Source organism: Mustela putorius, unplaced genomic scaffold, assembly GCF_011764305.1.
Source record: "Mustela putorius furo isolate JIRA1106 unplaced genomic scaffold, ASM1176430v1.1 tig00000081_pilon_pilon_pilon, whole genome shotgun sequence".
Taxonomy (NCBI): domain Eukaryota; kingdom Metazoa; phylum Chordata; class Mammalia; order Carnivora; family Mustelidae; genus Mustela; species Mustela putorius.
In genome coordinates this window covers 1,211,091-1,233,249 of record NW_025421272.1, presented here as the reverse complement: position 1 = coordinate 1,233,249, position 22,159 = coordinate 1,211,091, and the positions used below count along the sequence as shown (strand labels likewise).

Genomic DNA, 22,159 nt, shown 5'->3' with positions numbered 1-22,159 from the left:
TCTGGTTAGAGTACTTTACTCAACTGTCACATGACATTATATCCCAAATTGACCAGCCTTGCAGGGAATTATCAGTTAACTTACATCATGTCCTTCCTCTTGCCAGTATCACCTGCAAAAGACCACTTGAAAAGAGTGAAGGCCACATCCAGTTGGAAGAGTTTCCCATGACTAAACATCAAGTAAGATGTTGTAGTCACATTTTTGATCCATTCCACACTTAAGACCAAGCTCCCAAGCACCCCTTCTGCAGATGCCTCACAGTACATACCCGTCCTCATTCAGTACAACCCAAAACAAATGCTGACGACACATGAACTGCACATAGCTGGCTTGGCCTACCAGGTCGTTTATGCAGTTAATTTACAAGGTGACACCAAGTTAAGACAAGTAAAGTTCCAGCTTGGATGCCTTCATCTCCCTCCCCTAAATCCTGATTCACTGGGCTGCCAAAGCTCAAAAGGGTTTGGGGTAGGGAATAGCTTGGTTATGGGAATAGCTGCTATGGTTGGCCCAGCAGATGGGCAAGGGGAAGGTTTCACTTCTTCACAATCTGAATGACATCCTCGTCCTCCAACGTATGATCTTTACCCACTTTTTGAGGATTGTGTTTCACAGAGAGACCCCAGACCAGAGCGCTGTATGGAAGGGGGAAAAAAAAAAAGTCAGTGTAAATAATCACCTAGCTTCTACCCTAGCTACCAGGATGTCACCTTTCTGCTTAGATTTAGCATTCCACCTCTTAAGAACCCTAGGCTTGCAACATCCCCTCACCCCAGTCAATGACTACATTCAAAGCCCATAGGCATTAGCTTCCCCAGCAGTATGGCACAATGGAGCCTTCACATACAAAGTAGCAAAGACTTCTGGAAGTTGTGTGGTTTCTCTTGTTCCAGAGTCAATTTAGGAAAGTCAAAGAGAAAAAACACAAATGAGAAATATAACAAGACTAGCTTAAAATTAAAAGAAGAAAGCATGGATTATAGAAAAATACTCTAAAATAATTCAGATTAGAAAGTCTTATGGTGTCAGTTATAGATTGCCTCAGAACACCAATTTTTATTGGATCTATTTAAGCCATCAGTGGGTACTCAGAAATATAGGACCTCCCTCCTTAGCCTTGCTAGGAAGATTCTCTCTCCCTTCCAAGACACCATAACTGGTATGTTCTCCAGACTTTTTTTTTTTTTTGGAATTTATGAAAGTAATTTTTTTTAAGATTTTATTTATTTGAGAGGGAGAAAGAAAGTAAATGAGAACACAGCAGCAGGGGGAGGGAGAAGCAGACTGAGCCAGCAATTTTTTTTTTTTATCTATAGGCCTCCCATACTATGTTATGTTAGTGATGGACACTGAGACCTGCCTCACAAAGGCTAAGAACTATGTACCAAGGGATAGAAAATGGTGGCCACACCATTTGTTGCCTTTGCAACAAAACATCTTTAAAAACCTATGCTCTGGGGCATCTGGGTGGCACAGTTGGTTAAGTGTTCGACTCTTGATTTTGGCTCAGGTCATGATCTCAGGGATGTGGGATAGAGCCCAACATAGGGCTCCATGCCCCTCAACCCCCAAGCATGTGCTCTCTTCCCCAATCTCTAAAATAAACAAATCTAAAAAAATAATAATAATAATAACCTATGTTCCAAAAAGAAATCATTGAACAAGATTTCACTTTGCAAAAAACAAAAACAAAAAACAAAAAATAGGTAACAGGAACAAATACAAAAGCATTTATAAGACATAAAATTTTCAATGCACTAATAAGGTAAATGCAAGGTAACTATTTTATAATCTTAAACCAGAAAACTAGCTGGTTTTTTTTAAAAGATTTTATTTATTTATTTGACACAGAGAGCACAAGTAGGGGTAGCAGTAAAAGGAGAATGAGAAGCAGGTTCCCAGGGAGTCCGATGTAGGGCTTGATCCCAGGACCCTGGATCTTGACCTGAGCCAAAGGCAGACGCTTAACCATTTGAGCCACCGAGGTGCCCCTAGTTTTGTCTTTTTTTTATTATAAAGATTATTATTTTTTAAAAGATTTTATTTGAGAGAGAGAGAGAGACAGCATGAGAGGGGTGAGGGTCAGATGGCGAAGCAGGCTCCCTGCTGAGCCAGGAGACTGATGCAGAACACAATCCCAGGCCTCCAGGATCATAACCTGAACTGAAGGCAATTGCTCAACCAACCAAAATGATGTGAATCTTGTAACACAGAAAACACATAGCCACCCAGGCACTCCAAGATTATTTATTTACTTGAGAAAGAGAGAGCATGCTAGAGAGAACATGAGCACATGAGCAGGGGGAGGGGAGAGGGAGAAGCAGACTTCCTGCTGAGCAGGGAGCCCAATTCGGGACTTAGTCCCAGGACCCTCGGATCATGACTCAAGCTGAAAGCAGACACTACCTACTGAGCCACCCAGGCACCCGAAAAACTAGTTTTTAGCAATCATATTCAGTGCCTGCAGTAACATCAGTGCCTCCCATTTTGTTGATGGCAATGTAAATAGGTCCAGCCCTTTTGGAGCAATGCAGCAAAATATACCAGAGACCATATTATCATGAATCCTGGATTAAAGAAATTAAAAGGGAAAGGTCTGTGTGTGAAGACAAGAAAACTATGTAAAGTAGCAATAAATAGGAAAAATGGGATTATAAAATGATGTGAATCTTGTAACAGAGAAAACACATAGTAAATGATCAAAGGACATGTGCCTGTAATTCAAGGACACAAACAAGGACAGATGTTGTAATTAGCAGGTCTAAAGCTGAAAATTTTTTCTATTAAGATAGTTAAAATGTTATTTGTTCCATAATTTAAAAAAACAAAACAAAAAACAGGAAAATAGTTACCAAATAAAATTCCATTTGCTTTGAAATGTCTTTTCTTCAAAATATTTTTCTCCCTTCTCATTTAATTCCTTCATTAACTTACAGTTCTAGAGGCTTAGAAACGTGTTCTGCCACCATGGAAGGCAAGACTTATATAGAAATCTATGAAGTTTAGCTAACTTCACAAGACTCTCCTTCGCTGATTCAAGTATATGCCAAAATGTAAAGGTCTAAGGTTAGTGGAAATTAGCACGTGGAATACAGTTGTTTTAGATCAAAGGAATGTAAGATAAAGGTCTTCACTCTTTCTTAGGATAAGAAACAAGTATTTCTTAGGATTAGAAACAAGTATTTTTTTAAAGTTTTTATCTTAATTCCAGTTAACAGTGTTACACTAGTTTTGGGTGTACAATATAGTGATTCAACATGTATCACCCAGTGTTCATATCAATTGTGATCCCCATCACCCCTTTCACCCATTCCCCCAACCACCTCCCCTCTGGTAACCATCAGTTTGTTCTCTATAGTTAAAGAGTCTGTTTCTTATTTCCTCTTTTTATGCCCCCGTTTGCTCATTTGTTTCTTAAATTCCACATATGAGTAAAATCATATGCTATTTGTCTTTCTCTGACTGATTTCACTCAGCATTATACTCTCTAGCTCCCTCCATGTCGTTGCAAATAACAAGATTTCATTCTTTTTTATGGCTGAATAATATCCTATTGTGTGTACATATACCACATCTTTCTATCCATTCACCAAGCGATAGAAAAAAATTGTTCTACAGTGGTTACGTGAGCTGATAATGTCAGAAGAGTGGTTAAGGGATATAAGGAAACCCCTTGTACTCTTTTTTCAACTTTTCTGTAAGTCTAAAATTAGCTCAGGGGTGCCTGGGTGGCTCAGCGGGTTGAGCATCAAACTCTTGGTTTAGGCTCAGGTCATGGTCTCAGGGTTGTGGGATCAAGCCCTATGTCAGGCTCCGTATTCAGTAAGGAGTCTATTTGAGATTCCCTCTCTCTTTGCCCTGTCCCCACACATATGTACATGCACACTCTCTCACAGATAAACCTTTAGAAAAATAAATCAAAGTAAATAAAATTAGCTCATTGAGTTCAAAATAAGGTGTCAGAAATTTTTTTTTCAGCCTGTATCAGCAATGAAAGTATATGAAGGAGATTTAGGGGCATTAAAGCATGCTTAAGGTTTAGAAGGGGTCTCAGTACCCACTGGAGGCCAGTAAGATGCTGTCAAGAAGAATTAACATTCGTTCACTCTTGTCAGCCCACCTGACCTGACAAGGCTTCTAGAGCACTTCCTGCTCCAACTTGGCATGGTTTTAGAAAGACACTGCAGAGTTCTACCCAAGCAAGCATTTTTGCAACTCCTCTGAAGCCATTTTCTTTAATGGTACCCCAAGAATTGCTAGTTATTGGAATCAGGAGCTCATAGGGAAAAGAAGGCACTACATGTCCATGATACTTACTATTTAAATTCTTTGATAAGGTTTTTGTGAATCTTCATGCAAAAATCTTCCACTGTAGTCCTAGAGTAAGGCAGCACCACTGGAGATGTATAATCTGGCAACTGGCCTTTGGGTTTGGTGTAACTAGAACAGAGAGGAAGCAGAGGTTGCCTACTTCTTAGAATGTTCCATGTATTAAATGCAAATCAACCCTCCATCACCCCTGAAAAGTTCATAGATAACCTCCAATTAAGGAAGAAAGTGTCCTCAATATGGCCTAGCAGATAACAGAAATTTACTTATTTATATCTCCAAAAAGAGACAAATTAGGTCAATGAGCTCCAGACAGTATCCTTTTAGGATAGTCTGGTTTAATTCCTACAGTAATATGACCCTTTCTACTAAGACTTACATCCTCACTAGTTTCAGATAGTCCCAGATCTTTTCCAATAGGTCATCAAAATTCCAGCGATGATGGGCAGAAATGGGTACACAGTGAGGCACCTTATAGATGATATCCAATTCCTCAATGGAAATCTGATCTATCTTATTCAACACGTAGATACAAGGTATATAAACTCTACAGAAGTAAAAGAAAAACAGGACATTAGTCTGGAGCTGTGGACAAGAATCTCTGTGAATATCAGCATCCCCTGACCCAGGACCCCAAATCATAGACTTGAAAAACGTCAACCCCTCAACCCCACCCCCAAAAAGGCTTCCTATCAAAGTAAGGCAGAATATCCAAAAAGTGAACTATGAGTTGAAAAGTAACAAAACTCAGGCCCAAGTCTGAGCCATGCAGCTAACTGAGAGGTATCATAAGGAACACAAGCTTTGGAATCACAGAATCAATCTACTCCCAGCTCTGTCACTTCCTAGATCTAAATCCCTTGGGCAAGTCTGAGAGTCAATTTCCCACAAAGCTGTTTTATATCCCGTAAGTGTAAATATATTTGAACAATATATTTCATGAAAATTTTTTTAAAATAAAAAACATAACAACTAACAATGTCACAATCCTAATGTCCATATCAATACAGCAGCTAAGGATACTAGTAATTTATAGCAAGCCACAACTTTTCAGGCTTCAATTGCCTCCACTTATACAATGCCTAACACAAAGAATTGCCTTTGTTTGTTTTCAAATGAGAATCAAATAAATCTATCAAATAAAAAAGAACAAATGAATAGGAAAACAACTGAAGAATATTATGCTCAAATGCCAAAAAATTTTAACAGTGGCTTACATTATTATTTGATTTAAAATACTAATAATTTTTCATGAAATAGGACTTCAGCTACACACTTTTAGGTTACCCTTAGAAAGAACAGATACAGCCCAGCAAACTCTGAGTTCTTTACAACAGCAAATAGGATTTCTCAGATGGATTAATTCTGAGAGTAGACTGAAAACTGCTCTCTTCCACCATCACGTGACACAGCTTAGGGAAAGGCCTACTTCACAGCAAGTAACAGAAGTGGAGAATTTGACCACTTCTGGTCAAATTTCAGACCAAAGAAGAATGTTAGAAATCAAAACCAACCCTTCGATTTACAGCTAACAAAACCAAGGCCCACTATTATTTGAGATAGTAGCACAGCCAGTTAGAATCAATGTCTTCCAGCTTAATAATCCAATACTGTTTCCACTACAAGACTTCAAATTCAAACCTGGGCACCAGACTGTACACTTAATCACACCTGTTTCCTTCCACCACATCGATGAGGTCATCTGCTGTGGCATCACTCCGCAGCGTCACATCAGCATTGTGAATTTTGTATTCGGCCAGAATGCTCTTCACAGTTTCAGCATCCAGCTCACTCTGAGGGCACTGCATGTGCACAGAAGACAGTAAGTGGTCACAGAGCAAAAAAAATCTCCCAAAAGTATCAGCATGCCTGGATAATCCTAAAGTACAAATTCATTTCTAAAGTCTGTTATTCTCGATGAGAGTAACTGACTTTCATCAAGTAATACCTGAAAACTAATAATCTTTCCAAACTCAAGTGAAGGTGCTGTGGGCTGAATCACTCCCACCCAAATTCGTATGTTGAACCCCTAACCCCAGTTATCTCAGAATGTGACCGTTAGGATTAAAGACAGCATCTTGAAAGAAGCAACTAAGTTAAAGTGAGGTCATATGGATGAACCCTAATTCAGGGGACTGACATCCTTAGAAGAAAGGGAGATTAGGATACAGACACATAGAGGAAGACCATGTGAAGACACCAGGAGAAGATAGCCATCTACAAACCAAGTCGAGGCCTCAGAAGAAACCAACTCTGCTCATACCTTGATCTCAGATACCTAGTGCCTCCAGAATTAAGACATATTAAATTTCTGTTGTTTAAGCCACCCGATCTATGATACTTTATTACGGTAGCCTTAGCAAACAAATAAAGAATACTAAATGTTCACACACACACACACACACGAAAGAATACTAAATGGTCAAATTCAACCATAATAACAGGATAATGAGAAAGATCTTCTGGGCAGGACAGCTTAACTCTGTGCTAGTCATATCACCTGGACCTCTGAATGTTAAATGTTCTATAATGAGAAGCAAGCAGAAGCGGATAGAGTTGATCACTCCTCCAATCTAAAACAGTTTTTTACTTGACTTCCAAGATTCCAAACTCTCCTGGTTTTCCTCCTTCTTCGTCTAAAAAAACCTTATCTGCTGATTCTTCCCAACTCTCAACCTATAATCACTGGAGGGGGACCATAAGACTCAATCTCTGAACTTCTTTTTCTATTTATACTCATTTACTAGTTATCTCAGATGAGTTCATGGCTCTAGAGTTGCTATTCACCAAATTTATACCTCCAGCCTAGATAATTCCTCATATGCCTGTCTGATCATACTTGGGTGTCTAGCATCTCAAACTCAATACCCTTATCTTCCCCGCCCCTCCAATCTTATCCTATTCAAAGTCTTACCATTTTAGTAATTGTAAGTCCTACCAGCTACTTTCAAAATCTTTTGATAATCAACCACTTTTCATCTCTCCCACTATTACAACTCTGGTCCGAGAAACATCACTTCTTGATTGGCTTATTGCAATAAACTCTTAAATGGCTTCTTTGCTTCTGTTCTTCTGTTCTTAACCCAATCCAATCTATTCTCAACAAACAGCTAGAATGATTCCACCAAAACCTAAATCAAATCATGTTCACTCCATTGACAGGAACCCAACCAAGAATTAACCATCTCCTAAAAAGTAAAAGCACATATGTTCTGACTTTATCTCCTACCACTGTCCTACTTGCTCACTCTGCTGTTCCTCAAACATCCAAAGGCATGCTCTACCTCAGGGCTTTGCACTTGGATATTCCCTCTATATGGAATGCTCTTTCCCAAGATAGACCTTCTGTTCACCCCTTCACATCACCTTAGTGAAGACTTCTCTAGTCAATTCTCCCACCAACACTCTCCATCCCTTTTCCTAGTTTATTTTTGGCCTTAGATTTAACATCATCTAATATATCATATTAACTCATTAATTTTGTTCACTACTTTTCCACATAGAATATAAGGAAAGATTTTTGCCTATTTTGCTCTCCATTCCAACCTATCCCTCTGTCCAAGAAGAGCCTAAAACAATGCTTGGCTCATGGTGGGCACCCTATAAACCTGCACTGAATGAATGAAAACACATTAGCAGCCATCTACTTCATGTAAGCATTAAAACTGGTCTATAAAGAAAAAAATAATAATAAAAATAAAACTGGTCTATATTTCCATATCACACCAAATAAATATCCCAAAAGAAGAAATGAAGTTAAGTCTGAGACTGATTCTTGTCCTACTCTGAAAAGTTAGAAGGTCATTGTGTTACCTCTGTTAGGGCTGGCAGAAGCCAGGTAATTTCCAAAGGTCAAAATCCCTGTGCCTCAATTCACTCTTGACCCCAGTCCCTTCAGCAGCCTGCCCCATATCATCTCCACTTACAGTGGCCGTGAGATTAATGCCTCCTTTATCCTTCTTCTTAAAGCCAATGTTGGGGGGTTTGCTGTTCAAACGAATGCCAAAACCTTCCAGCTCATTTTCAATTATCTTTTTATGTCCCAAGGGTTTCAAGACATCCAGAACAATCAGGATCAAGTTACATGTTCGGGCCACTGAAGAATGGAAAAAATAATTCATATCCAAGCAAAGTTCACTGAAAACTTATCTAAGCCAAATACTCAAAAGCTGACTAGGGTGGGGGGCAGTGGAGTTCCATTAAGACAAAGGATTTTTTTTTATAAATACACAAACATACATGAAGTTCTTAAAGTTACAAAGTCTATGCCAGAAATCAATTTGCAATGTGTGCCTCATTTTTCCACTGGTATATCTAGATGTGTTAACTTCCAGATACACTAGCTGAAAAACAAATCAGAATGAAGGTAAGAACCGAGCACTAACCTAAATCCCTGAAAAAGTTTAGAAAGATTTAAAACAGATTCTAAAAACATAAGACTTTATGCTTGGCAAATTCATAGTCAACTTATTATCAGCGTAATTATATATATATACACAAACATATATATCATATACATATTACATATATATTATCAGTGTAATTTACAAAAAAACAAATTGTGCCATGTTAAGCATATGGTTTAAAGACAAATGTATACACCTATATAACCACCACAGGGAAGTATGAGAACATTTCCATCACCTCTGAAATCAATCTTCCTCTTGATTCCCAATCACTGATCTGCGTCACTAACCTATCACCACAGGTTAGTTTACATTTTTAAAAATTTCATATAAATGGAATTATACAAAATATAGTCTTGTGTGCCTGGCTCTTTTAATTTAGCATAATGTTTCTGATATTCATCCATGAATTACCCTAATACATAATTCTATAAACAGCTAAATGAATAATTTAATATAAGGATAGAATAAAAATACTTTCAAACATGAAAAGACAAAAATTTACCTATCATTTATCCTTTTCCTGGAAGTTTACTAAAGATTGTACTTCAGGAAAACATGAAAATGACCCCAAAAGACACTGACTCCAGGAAATAGGGGAGCCCACAAAAAGACATAGAAGAGAGCCTCATATTGATTGCCATGCAAAAAATCTGTAGCTGCACTGTGCAATACAGACTCATGGGGCTACTTAAACTAACTAAAATAAAATAAAATTTGAAATTCAGTTTCTCAATCACACTAGTCTCATTTAAAGCACTCCCAATAACCACACATGCCTAGGGGCTACCATTGTGAACACAGAGTTAGACCATTTCCTCTACTGGACAGTGCTGCAACCGATCCAGATTAAAGCAAGAAGACAGGGTATACAAGGGTACTGTCAGGGTTTGGGGAAAGAACGGACTCAGTTAGACTGATTTGGAGCTATATTTAACTATCTAGGAAAATACTGACTAATAGGCATTTGATCTGTTAGGACATTTGAAAAACATTAGCAAACACAGAAAAGTAAATTAAAAAAAGAAACAATCATTAAGTCCATGAAAATTTTAAAAACAGACTTCAAGAGAAAAGAATTAGCATTGAACAAAAGTTACATATTCATTAGATGATAATGTAAACTATGACTGGTAAGTTAACTAAAAACTGTGATATAATTTATTTGAAAGGAGGGGGCAAGCTGGCTCAGTCAGTGGAGCATGTGACTCTTGATCTAGGGGTTGCTAAGTCTGAGCTTCATGTTGGGTGCAGAGATTACTTAAAATTAAAATTGAAAAAAAAAAAATGGGGGGACCTGGGTGTCTCAGTTGGTCAAGCAACTGCCTTTGGCTCAGGTCATGGACCCAGGATCCTGGGATAGAGCCCCGCATTGCACTGGACACCCTGCTTGGCAGGGAGCCTGCTTCTCCTTCTGCCCCTCTCCCTGCTCATGCTCTCTCAATAATTAAATAAATCTTCAAAAAAGAAATGAGAAAAAAGGTATAGAGGAGAGCTAATTCTCCACCATAACATGAAACCAATAAATGACATCTAAAATTAATTAATCATGAAATAACAATATAAGCATAATATATGAAAATATGAAGTGAGTAACAAAAGGAAGAGTTGAAGAGTTGATAACAGTTGCCAATGGGGAATAACTGGAGGTGAGGAAAAGTGGAAAAGCAGATTGTTGCAATTTATGATGACCCTTTTATATTTTACTTGAAGTAAAAGAAGAAAAGAAGGCAAGGCATGAATAGGAGTCAGGAAACCCAAGTTCTAGTTCTGAATTGGCCACAACTAGGGCAACAATGGACTGAAGCACTTCACTTCTCCCATCCTTAGTGTTTCTCCTCAAATGGAGATGTGGACTTACTTTCTGAAATCCCTTCAAGTTCTGACATCCTACTCCAGTAAGAAGTCAGGTAAAACTATGCCCTTCATTGTGGTAAACTCTCGAAAGTCCAAGAATCCCCAACAGTACCCAATAAAGGGATGATATCCCAGGATGGTGGCTCTGGACCACTCACCTGCAATGACCTGACGGCCTCTACCTTTCCCATCCTTGGCACCCTCAATGATACCCGGAAGATCCAGGAGCTGCAAGATTAAGGATAGGATAAAGAAGAGAAGGGAAAAAGAAGTCATAAATCTGAACAAACAGAATGATTTCAAGTATCCAAAGTATAAAAGATCCAAATCCAACCTTCTTTATGAGTGTACTATGCACTTAAATGTCAGTTTTCTTATATACTTTTTAGTAAGTTTTTTATGTATTTTACCTAGTTTAAAATGCCTAACAGGGGCACCTGGGTGGCTCATTGGATTAAAGCCTCTGCCTTCGGCTCAGGTCATGATCCCAGGAGCCCCACATCGGGCTCTCTGCTCTGCAGGGAGCCTGCTTCCTCCTCTCTCTCTCTCTGCCTGCCTCTCTGCCTGCTTGTGATCTCTGTCTGTCAAATAAATAAATAATAATTTTTTAAAAAATAAATAAATAAATAAAAACAAAATGTCCAACAACCCTGAGATAAGGATATTAGCTGAGATTCACAGAGGTTAAGCGATTTGCCCAAAATCGCAATCCTAATAAATCAAGTAAGATTGTAACTCACATTTTGAGGACCAAACCCATTATTCTACAATTATTATCTTCTAGGGGCGCCTGGGTGGCTCAGTTAGTTAAGTGTCTGATTCTTGATTTTGGCTCAGGTCACTCAGGGTTGTGAGATCCAGCCCCATGTTGGGCCCCATGCTGGGCGTGGAGACTACTTAAGACTGTCTCTCTCCCTCTGTTCCCCACTACCTCTCTAAAATAAATAAATAAATAAATTTAATATTGTATATATATAATGTATATTTTTTATTTATATATTTTATATATTAAATATATATATACACTTCTTTTCAGAGCCTCCACACCAATTCCTTACTGTGGATAATAGTTGAATCTTGATATTCACGTGATACATACTGAGAGCTTTGCAAATCCTCCAATTTACAAAAATTTCTGCATTCTTTTTTTGCTGTTGTTCTTCAATTTGTTAATTTTTAAATTTTTTTTGTTAACATATAATGTATTATTAGCTCCAGGGGTCTGCAGTCATTCTTAACCAGGCGAGCACATAATAATCACCTGTAAAACTATTAAAAATGCAGATATCCAAGATATCCAAGCCCCATCCTTACAAATTCCAGTATATGTGCTGCCAAAGCAAGCACCCATCCTTACAAATTCTAATTTGGAAGGGCAATATAGGGTTCAGATATTGATCTGTACTTCAAAAGGTTCCACGGGTGACTCTGATGTGTCCCAGTTGAAAAATGACTGTGTAACTGCCCAGAAAATGCAGAAGTCATAGTGTATGTACCTAACAATAAGAACATAAAAGCCAACTTCATAGCACACAAATCAAATGCACATCTCAGCAAAATTATAAACTATTATTTATAAACCCTTAAAGAGTCCACTGAAAACAGTTAAGAGCATATAAACGATCTGGAAATATCAAGGGTCTTCTATATGGCCAATACTGAATTATCCACATAAATGGACCAGAAACAGAGTGGCAGCTTATCAAAACATTTAAAACCAGCCTTTACTATAAGCCTATCTGACATTCCAAAAACATATTTCATGTTAAATAAACCACATGGGGGTGCCTGGCTAGCTCAGTTTGAGAAGCATTAAGACTCTTGATCTCTGAGTCTTAATAAGCCCCATGATGGGTGTAGAGATTACTTACAATGAATAAATTTTTAAAATAGCTAAATAAACCAAAATGAAAAAGAACTAATTCAGGAGGTGCTTAGTTCAATTTTTCCTTCCTACTCAAAGCTCCTCCCTATTCTTCGCTAAATAATGTTACACCTCTAAGACTAATACAACACACCAAACTGAATTACCCTTTTATAATTTACGTTGACTAGAAAAATAATAATTTTTTAAAAAGATTTTGACAGAGAGAGAGAGAGAGAGAGCAAGCACACACACAGGCAGAGCGGCGACAGAGGGAGAGGAAGAAACAGACTCTCCATTCAGCAGGGAGCAAGATATGGGGCTCGATCCCATGACCCTGGGACCAAAACCCAAGCCGAAGCAGCCTCTTTAACTGACCAAGCCACTCAGGCACCCCAGAAAGATAGTATTTTTTTTAAAAGATTTCATTTATTTATTTGACAGAGATCACAAGTAGGCAGAGACACAAGCAGAGTGAGAGAGGAGGAAGCAGGCTCCCCGCCGAGAAGAGAGTCGGTTGCGGGGCTCAGTCCTAGGACCCTGGGATTATGACCTGAGCCGAAGGCAGAGGCCTCAACCCACTGAGCCACCCAGGTGCCCCGAAAGATAATAACTTTTTTTTTTTTTTTAAAGATTTTTTATTTATTTACTTGTCAGAGATAGAGGGAGAGAGAGCGAGTGAGCACAGGCAGACAGAGAGGCAGGCAGAGGCAGAGGGAGTAGCAGGCTCCCTGCTGAGCAAGGAGCCCGATGTGGGACTCGATCCCAGGGTGCTGGGATCATGACCTGAGCCGAAGGCAGCTGCCCAACCAATGAGCCACCCAGGCGTCCCAGATAATAACTTTTTTAAAAAAGAAAGATAATAGGGATGCCTGGGTGGCTCAGTTGGTTGGACGACTGCCTTCGGCTCAGGTCATGATCCTGGAGTCCCGGGATCGAGTCCCGCATCAGACTCCCAGCTCCATGGGGAGTCTGCTTCTCTCTCTGACCTTCTCCTTGTTCATGCTCTCTCTCACTGTCTCTCTCTCAAGTAAATAAATAAAATCTTTAAAAAAAAAAAAAAAAAAAAAAGAAAGATAATAGATTTACAGTAGAGAAATCCTGCAGATACCACCAACTGATGGATGTCAACATCACCAATTAAGACATATAACATCATGAATCCTGTAAGATGCATTGAGGACACACCATCATTTCATTGTATTCTTGACAAAATACATAATACCTCAATCTAATTGTGAGAAAACATCTGATAAACCCAAACTAAGGGACATTCTACAAAACAACTAATCAATACTCTTTAAGTGTCAAGGTCTTAAAAACAACTAATCAATACTCTTTTAAGTGTCAAGGTCTCAAAGGATAGGACTGAGTAACTATCACACATGGCAGGAGAATAAGGATGAATAAACACAACATAGGATGATCCCAGATAAAATCTTAGAAAAGGACATTGGTGGGAAAATTGGTAAAAATCTGAATAAAGTCTGTAGTTTAGTGACTATTCCAGCAATGTTAATCTATTCCTGCTAATTCTCCTGTGATTAGGTAGGATATTCACATAAGCGGCAGCAACATGAATGATACAATAAACCTCAAAATAATGATGCTGAATGAAAGAAGCCACCTAAAACAGAGTACATTTATATTTACACATGGTCTTATTTATGTAAAACTCAACATGTAAACTAATCTGTAGTGATAAAATGTAGATAAGTAATTGCTTGGAGAGAAAGGGGATCAGGAGGGAAACGGCATACAGAAACTTTTGGGGATGGTGTGTTTATGATCTTGATTGTGATGATGTTTTCACTAGTATATAGCTATGTCAAAACTTAGCAAACTGTATGCTTTATCTGTAGTTTATTGTATGTGAATTATACCTCAATAAAGATGTTTGAACATAATCATCAGTTGTTCTTAGAAATTAAGTCTAGAGTCTACTTCAACTCTCCCAAAGATTCTACCATCTATTTCTAACACTCAGTAAATCCCAGTCTACTAAAAAAATATATATATTACTTCTGCTTAAAAAAATACATATATACACACATATATCAGCAAAAGGCTTTAAAAGTGTATACTGAGCCTAGCTAATGTTCTCAAAAACACAAAAAAGAAAATCCACTGGATAATCTAAAACTCTGAAACCTAGAATATGGCTATAAAAGGCCATCTGAAAGAGAGAATATTAAGCTAAGAGAAAAGAGCACAGGCTTTCTATCATAACTGAAAACCGGGAAATTTATTGAAGCCCCTACAAAAGTAAAAATACAACCTAATTTAACTTTTCTTGACAGAAATAATTTTTAAAGTTACATCAAACTTTTTTTTTTTTAAGATTTTATTTATTTGACAGAGAGAAAGAGAGAGAGGGGGAACACAATCAGGGGGAGTGGGAAAGGGAGCAGCAGGCTTCCCACTGAGCAAGGAGCCTGATGCTGGCCGAGCCAAAGGCAGATACTTAATGACTGAGCAACCCAGGCACCCCACAGCAAACTATTTAAACATGGCAACTAAATTTCAGACAATATCAGGATGCTATGGCCGTAGACATGGAAACTAAATTTCATTCAAAAAATAACCCATGCTTTACACATCTGAATTTTATATTACAACCAAGAGACAGGAGTAGTTTTTTTTTAAATCATGAAACTGTATGATTTTAAGAATTCAATATTAAACTATGACTCAAACTGAAATGCCTTTAGCGGTTAAAGCAGCTAAATGTACAAGTCAATTATTTATACAGGACAAGAGGAGTCCTAGGGACCCTAGGAAGGTGAAATTAAGCCCCATTTTAAAACTGAACATCCATTCTGCAGGCTAATATCTGCCTATGTGATAACATCAGTTTGCTTTATAACCTCCCCAGTAAGTGGTGGTTCAGTCACTACCTAAAAGACCTCCACACAGTAATTTATTACCTCAAGAGGTACCATTCCATTTTTAGGCAACTTCACTGTTAAAACCTTCCTAACAAAAAACCAGAAATTTCCCTCCTTATAATTCTTATTAAATGGTTCTAGCTTTGTATACCTCTTCATCCATGTCACAGATAATGAGTACTCTGCCACAAAACAGCTATTTAAAAAACATTAAAAAAAAAAAATTCAAAGGTGTTCATTTTCATCCTGTCATGCACACCTTAACTTGGTTTCTAAAGTCGGTGGGGGGTGGGGGAGAAGGAAAGTGCACAGGCGGAAAAGAAAGCATCATGCAAAAAAAAGGGGGGGGTGGCTAACAGATCAGGAGACAATGAAAGGAATGCTTTGTGGGAAAGAAAAGGAAAGAGAGGGTTAAATAGTTTTTTTTTTTTAAAGATTTTATTTATTTATTTGACAGAGAGAGATCACAAGTAGGCAGAGAGGCAGGCAGAGAGAGAGAGAGAGAGAGAGAGAGGAGAGAGCAGAGAGTCTGATGCGGGACTCGATCCCAGGACCCTGAGATCATGACCTGAGCCGAAGGCAGCGGCTTAACCCACTGAGCCACCCAGGCGCCCGTTAAATAGTTTTTTATTCTGATATACTCAAAAGCTCTGAAAGAGGTGTCAAGAACATCTCATCAAGGAGCTGCTAAAACTGTGATTATCACCAAGACTCTAAAACCAGATGGCATCAAGTAGTCCAGATATGCTCAAGCATCCTCATTCTTGTTATATACATTTGGGCATGGAGTCCCTGAAAGGTCCATGTCCCACCACGGTCTTTGCATGGCCAGGAAAAAAAGCCATTGAAAATAACACTAAGGGGGCGCCTAGGTGGCTCAGTGGGTTAAGCCTCTGCCTTCGGCTCAGGTCATGATCTAAGGGTCCTGGGATCAAGCCCCACATCGGGCTCTCTGCTCAGCGGGGAGCCTGCTTCCCCCTCTCTCTCTGCCTGCCTCTCTGCCTACTTGTGATTTCTCTCTGTCAAATAAAAAACTTAAAAAAAAAAAAAATCTTAAAAAAAAAAAAGAAAAGAAAAGAACACCAGGACATTGCTCCCTTCCTACTTCAGATCAATAAAGAAGCACAAATGTACCTCACAACTCACTGTGTAGCTTAGCAGGGGGGAAAACGAATGCTTACAACAACAGTTCCCAAATAATGAGCCAAGGGACTCTGGAGCACCATATGGAACTTAAGGGTGGCATGGGATATTCTAAATTTCCAAGAGAAACAGTATTCTTGATATATGTCACACAATGAAGAACTACTAGCTCCACATAGCTCACAATTTCAACATTACATCCAACTACACTGCTTTCAGTTGTCATATCCAAATCTTTGAGAAGTTAGATTTTTCATTAGCTGCTATGGTAAAAAAGCACCACACAAAAATCAATGTGGAAAAGGTTAACAAACGTGATTGTATCCAGTCTGATTCCAAAAGTTTGAGAAATTATGTGGTACCCAACAATGCACACACCCCACTGGTAAATAAATAACTGTGGCTGTAAGGACATAAATACTTAAGCTGTTTGGACCTAACAAAGAGACCCATTGGGTATTTCTTTTGGCCTGGAGCATAATAAAAATATTACTGGGACAAGAAAAGGTGTCAGGAAATAACTGCTAAGACACTAAGGGTGCTGTGAGCCAAGAAAGTCTGGGAACCTCCGGCCTAAATTCAAATGTCATGGAATTCAGAATCTTGCCTTCTCAGCTAAGCAGCCAGTAAGAATATGACCCATTAAAGCTTACATTTACACATACCTTCTTTTACACCCAAAGGGACTCTTTATTTGCTACCCCTAAATCCATCACCTAAGAAATACTTCTCAGGACATAACTTCATTAGGCCTCAGAGACAAGAGTTATCTTCTAAAAAGGATCTCATCAAAAAATACAAAAACAAAAAATAAAAAGGATCTTACATTATTTTATTAAGAAGTTTCTAATGGTTCCTAGCTACAGGTAAGAGAAAATTCAACTGTCTTAGCAGGCACACAAGGCCCTTCATAATTCAGCTCCAACCTACTTCTCCAGATTCAGTTTCTACCATTCCTGTCCCAGGCCTCAGCTTGTACCACAGCAAGCTATTTACCATTATGGCTGCCTGAAATTGCCCTTTACCTTCTCTGGCTGATGAAATTCTGCCTGAATTTCAAGACCCACCTGCACTGTTATTTTCTACATGAAGCTTATTTTAACTCTTACCAGACCTTGCCCCAATATCCTCAGGTGAAAAAATAGTTCCTTCTTTCCCTGTGTTTTCACAAACACTATCCCACTGCATTACTGTCTTTACGTACTCTTCTATCTTCCTTGCTAGACAGGAAGGGCCTCAGTAGATCAAAGATCAGGTCTGCCATACAGAGAGCTTCCAATAAGTGCTTTTTACATGAATGAAAGAATGGATTTCTTTCCGTCTGTGGCCTGAGGCCTGACTCACCTGGATCTTGGCACCTTTGTATCTGATGACACCAGGCACAGTGGTCAGAGTAGTGAACTCATAGGCTGCCACCTCAGAATATACCCCTGCCAGGTTACTAAGCAGTGTTGACTTCCCCACTGATGGAAAACCCACAAACCCAATTCGAGCATCACCTGTCTTGGCCACATCAAAACCTAAAACATCAATAAATATCAAAAAGAAGAAAGTTATCTCTTGAAGTGTTGAGATTCATGAAATTCCTTTCACATTCTGGCAGTCTATCCATCTAGAACATATATCTCCAACTTTCTACAGTTTACCTCTCCAGAGCTTAAGCACACAAAATAGCAATAACATTGCTTATTTATTTTTAGATTTTATCTATTTATTTGAGACAGAGAGAGGGAGTGCAGAAGTGTTGGGGGTTGGGGGGTAGAGGGAGAAGCAGGGAGCCAGACAGGGCTGGATCTCAGGACCCTGAGATCATGACCTGGCCAAAGGCAGATGCTTAACGGACTAAACCACCCAGGTGCCCCTAACACTGTTTAATGGAGTATTTATTTAGAAACTTTATTCCTCTACCACAGTTATACACCTTTCTGGTACCCACAGTATTTAACAAACATTTTATAATAATGCATGTAAAAATGGGTGGGGCGCCCTGCCAACTCTTAATTCTGGCTCAGGTCATGATCTCAGGGCTAAGAGATCAAACCCAACACAGAGCTCTGCCCTCAGCGCAGTCTGCTTATCCTTACTTCCTCCACCCCCGTTTGTGCGTGTATGCACATGTGTTCTCTCTCTCAAATAAATAAATATCTTTAAAAAATGAGTTTCTTCATATGTGGACTATAACAAACAAAACAAATGCAAAAAGAGAAACAAAAAATTAGACTCTTAAACATAAAGAACAGATGGTCACTAGAAGGGAGGTGGGGGGGATGGGTGAAATAGGTGAAGGGGATTAAGAGCCCATGTATTGTGATGCTCACTGAGTAAGTATAGAATTGCTGAATCACTATATTGTATACCTGAAACTAATATAACACTGTTTGTTAATATTACTAGAATTAAAAAACTAACTTTAAGTAAAAAAAGAAGTTAAAGTTTTTTAAAAATAAAATTAAATAAATAAATAAAATAAAAATGGGTTTCTTTTTTTATCTTACAAACTCTAGGAACTGTATGACTGACTGGATTTTCCTTCTTTTTCTTTTTAAATGTCTGCAAATGAAGCCAAATTCATGGCCCTCCTCTGGGAAGTATATAGATTTTATGACATTATTTTTGGTCCTAACCTTATCTCTCTTGGCTTCAAATTATTCTTCCTACTTTCACTTCTCTTTGTATCAATTTCTTTCCTTATTTCTTACCTCGATGATGTATTTATGTATTCATGTAAGCCAATGAAAACCTATTTTGGATCAATACAGGATATTCTTAAGGATGCCCGGCTGGCTCAGTTGGAAGACCATGGAACTCTTGATCTCAAGATCTTGAGTTCAGGACACCTCTTGGGTGCAGAGATTATTTAAAAAAAAAAATTTTTTTTTTAAATATAGTATATACATAAAACTCTAGTTTATCACTTAGACAATATTCATTTGCCTTTGAAATCAGCAGAATTAAATAAACATAACTCATGAATTAAGGATTATAAAATACAAATCTACTATCATAGAAATTTTTAAATTACCTTAAATGATACACCTATATTATTTTGCCAGAAATTACACCAAAAAAAATTTTTTTTGAAGAAAAACACAAACCTTCTCCTGGTCCACCACCACCACCACCTTTTGGGGTAATGAGCTCTCTACGAAGCTTAGCAAGGCGAGCCTTAAGCAGCCCTAGGTGGTGTGCTGTGGCCTTGTTCTTTTGAGTCCGAGCCATCTGTAAGGAAGGATATCACAGCCATAAATCAGAAGCAGTTCCTACAGGGTAGAATACCCAGAATGAACTCCCACCCCCGAGCTGGGAATGATTTTTTTCAAGATCCTACCTGATGCCAATATACCCATTTTAGTCAGACATAAAAAAAGAGTGAAAAGTCATCCTCTTCATTTCCCACTCCATTTCCCTCATTACAAAGCAAACAACTGAGGCCCAAACAGAAGAAACATGACCAAGATCACTGCAATCAGCGCCCAAAGATCAGACTAAAACTAAGATGCGAAGTCCTCCTCTACTGCTGGTACCTGGCATGCACGATCTGATGTAAGGTCACCACTTTTCGGGATTTTAAAAGGCTCTGAGCACTTCAAACAACAGAATCACATAGTAATTCAGGTTGAATCAACATCTACTGCAGATAGTTATCCCAGATCCATTCCTGGGACCAATACTCTGGGAAACGCTGTCTTCAAAGATTGGGGAAAGGGGGATGGGTTTTGGGAGATGATCAAAGATACTGAGTGCGTGAGCGGGTCAGGGCTGGAGCAGGGGGGCGGAGAAGACTGTGTTGCTCTCAAAAAAGAAGACTGAGAGGATCGATGTTCGGACAGGAGCCGAACACGGAACGGGGTACCAACCAAGGAGCAGGGGTGTGGAACGCGGCTGAGAGAGTCGGGGGGATCTAGCGAAGGCTGAGGGGAGTCGGGGAACGCAGGATTGGGAAAAGCGGAGTCGAAGAACGCTGGGCCGGTCCTGACGCCGCTGAAGGGAGTATAGGCAAGAGCAACACTACCTAAAGAGGAACACTCTGAAGGAGAGTGAAACGCCACCTGTGCCCATTACCTCGGCTTCAATCTCCGCGATCTTGGCTAAGGTGCTGCTCATGGTTGCGAGTCACGGGGACTTGTGGAGAGAACGCAGTAGCCTCCGAACAGATTGCCTCTCCTCACGTAACCGTCCGAAGACCTGCCAAGGCCACCAGGCGCTACTGCAACGCGCAAGCGCGGTACTTTCTACGTCTCGCGAGATAGTTCCGCTCGAGGCTCACCGCGAGATGTACAGCTTGAAGTGGTCTCCTCCCCCTCAACCAACCCCGCCCCGTCCCGCGAGCCAGCGCGGTGTCATAGAGCCCGCGGGAGTGGGGGCCAGAGAGGCCGCCAGGGTCTGTAACTCCCTGAGCGCGCGGAGGGTCGCGCGCCGCTCGGCCCCGCCCCGCCCCGCCGGACCTGCGCCCACGCACTGTTCCGCGCCCAGCGCCTGGTGTGTGAGCGGTGGTTTCTCCCTACTGTCAGCTAGACCCGCAGCTCTAGGACCGAGGGCGTGAGCAATAAACACTCTCAAGCCATCTACTCCTCTTCCTCGCCAGCAGCGGCGGGTCCTGATGAGGCGGAAAAGCCCAATATGGCCGCCTCACTGAGATAAGGAACCCCCCCAGAATGACTTGGCACTTCTCCACTCAGTCACTTCCGCATAGCTTTACGAACTGCTGTGTGACCCCAAGCCAATCAGCTATGCGATACCGCGAAAAATCCCTAGTTTGCCTATAAATATCCGCCCCAATTATAGCTGGGTGCTCAGACATTGGGAACCATCCCGCTGAGCCTGCGGGTGTTAATAAAGCTGTGTTGTGTCCCACCTCTCTGCGTGCCGCTTGAGTTTCTTGGTTGCCTCAGAACTTCCGCAACATTTGGTTCCCTGATCGGGAAACTGAACCCCGCTAGCCTATTGTGCCACCGGTGTGGGACCGGAGATGGGCCATGAAGGGCAGCGGAGTGCCTAGCATAGGGTTTGCGTGCGCCCCACTGATTTCGAGGGACCCGAGGCTGGGTTCTCCCGGACAGCTGCGGCTCGTCTCCGCCCTGCTGGACCAGCGATAGGAGACCGGGGACAGCTGGCTAGATCCATCCGTTGGACCAGGTAAGTCCCAGGGCCACTGTCTGAGTCAGACCCGTCCATCAGGACTGGAGGGGAGACTGATAACCCATTAGCCAGGCACACCCAGAGCGGGGTTATCCAGCCTGTTTGAATCTGAGGAACGTTTGAGTGTATGAGTGTGTCCGTATGGCTCCACCGCTTCAGCTAGGGAGTCTGAGTGGGCTGCACCCTGAGTCTCATGGGGCCTCATAGGGCATAATGGTCATCTACTCCACCGGGTAGCCTGGTCTGGGCCTTATACCGATAGACCTTAGCTAAGACGCTCCTAAGTTCCTGCCAGGGATGTGAGCAGGACAGCACCCAAAAATACCCACCCTTCGTTTGCAATGCACACTGTTCACAATGGGTGGGAAACCCAGTAAACCACACTGCCTTAGATTGTATGCTTAAAAACTTAAGGAAAGGCTTTAGTGCCGAATACAGGGTACATATAACCCGGGGACAACTGAGGACTATGTGAGCTAGAGTGACCAGCTTTTGATGTTGGCTGGCCCTCAGAAGAAACCTTAGACCTA

At 40.3% G+C, this 22,159-nt stretch overlaps 1 protein-coding gene across 1 annotated transcript; it reads right to left on the bottom strand.

Annotated features, from left to right (window-relative positions):
* On the bottom strand, positions 1-20,746 carry DRG1 (developmentally regulated GTP binding protein 1). Its single transcript, XM_004766382.3, has 9 exons — positions 20,553-20,746; positions 19,586-19,709; positions 17,835-18,010; positions 10,754-10,823; positions 8,259-8,428; positions 6,004-6,134; positions 4,712-4,879; positions 4,321-4,443; positions 1-638 (listed from the first exon to the last, which is right to left on the bottom strand). The coding sequence occupies exons 1-9, from the start codon at positions 20,592-20,594 to the stop codon at positions 539-541; spliced, it is 1,104 nt and encodes a 367-aa protein (XP_004766439.1). The 5' UTR covers positions 20,595-20,746; the 3' UTR covers positions 1-538.
* Between the last annotated feature and the right edge of the window lie 1,413 nt (positions 20,747-22,159).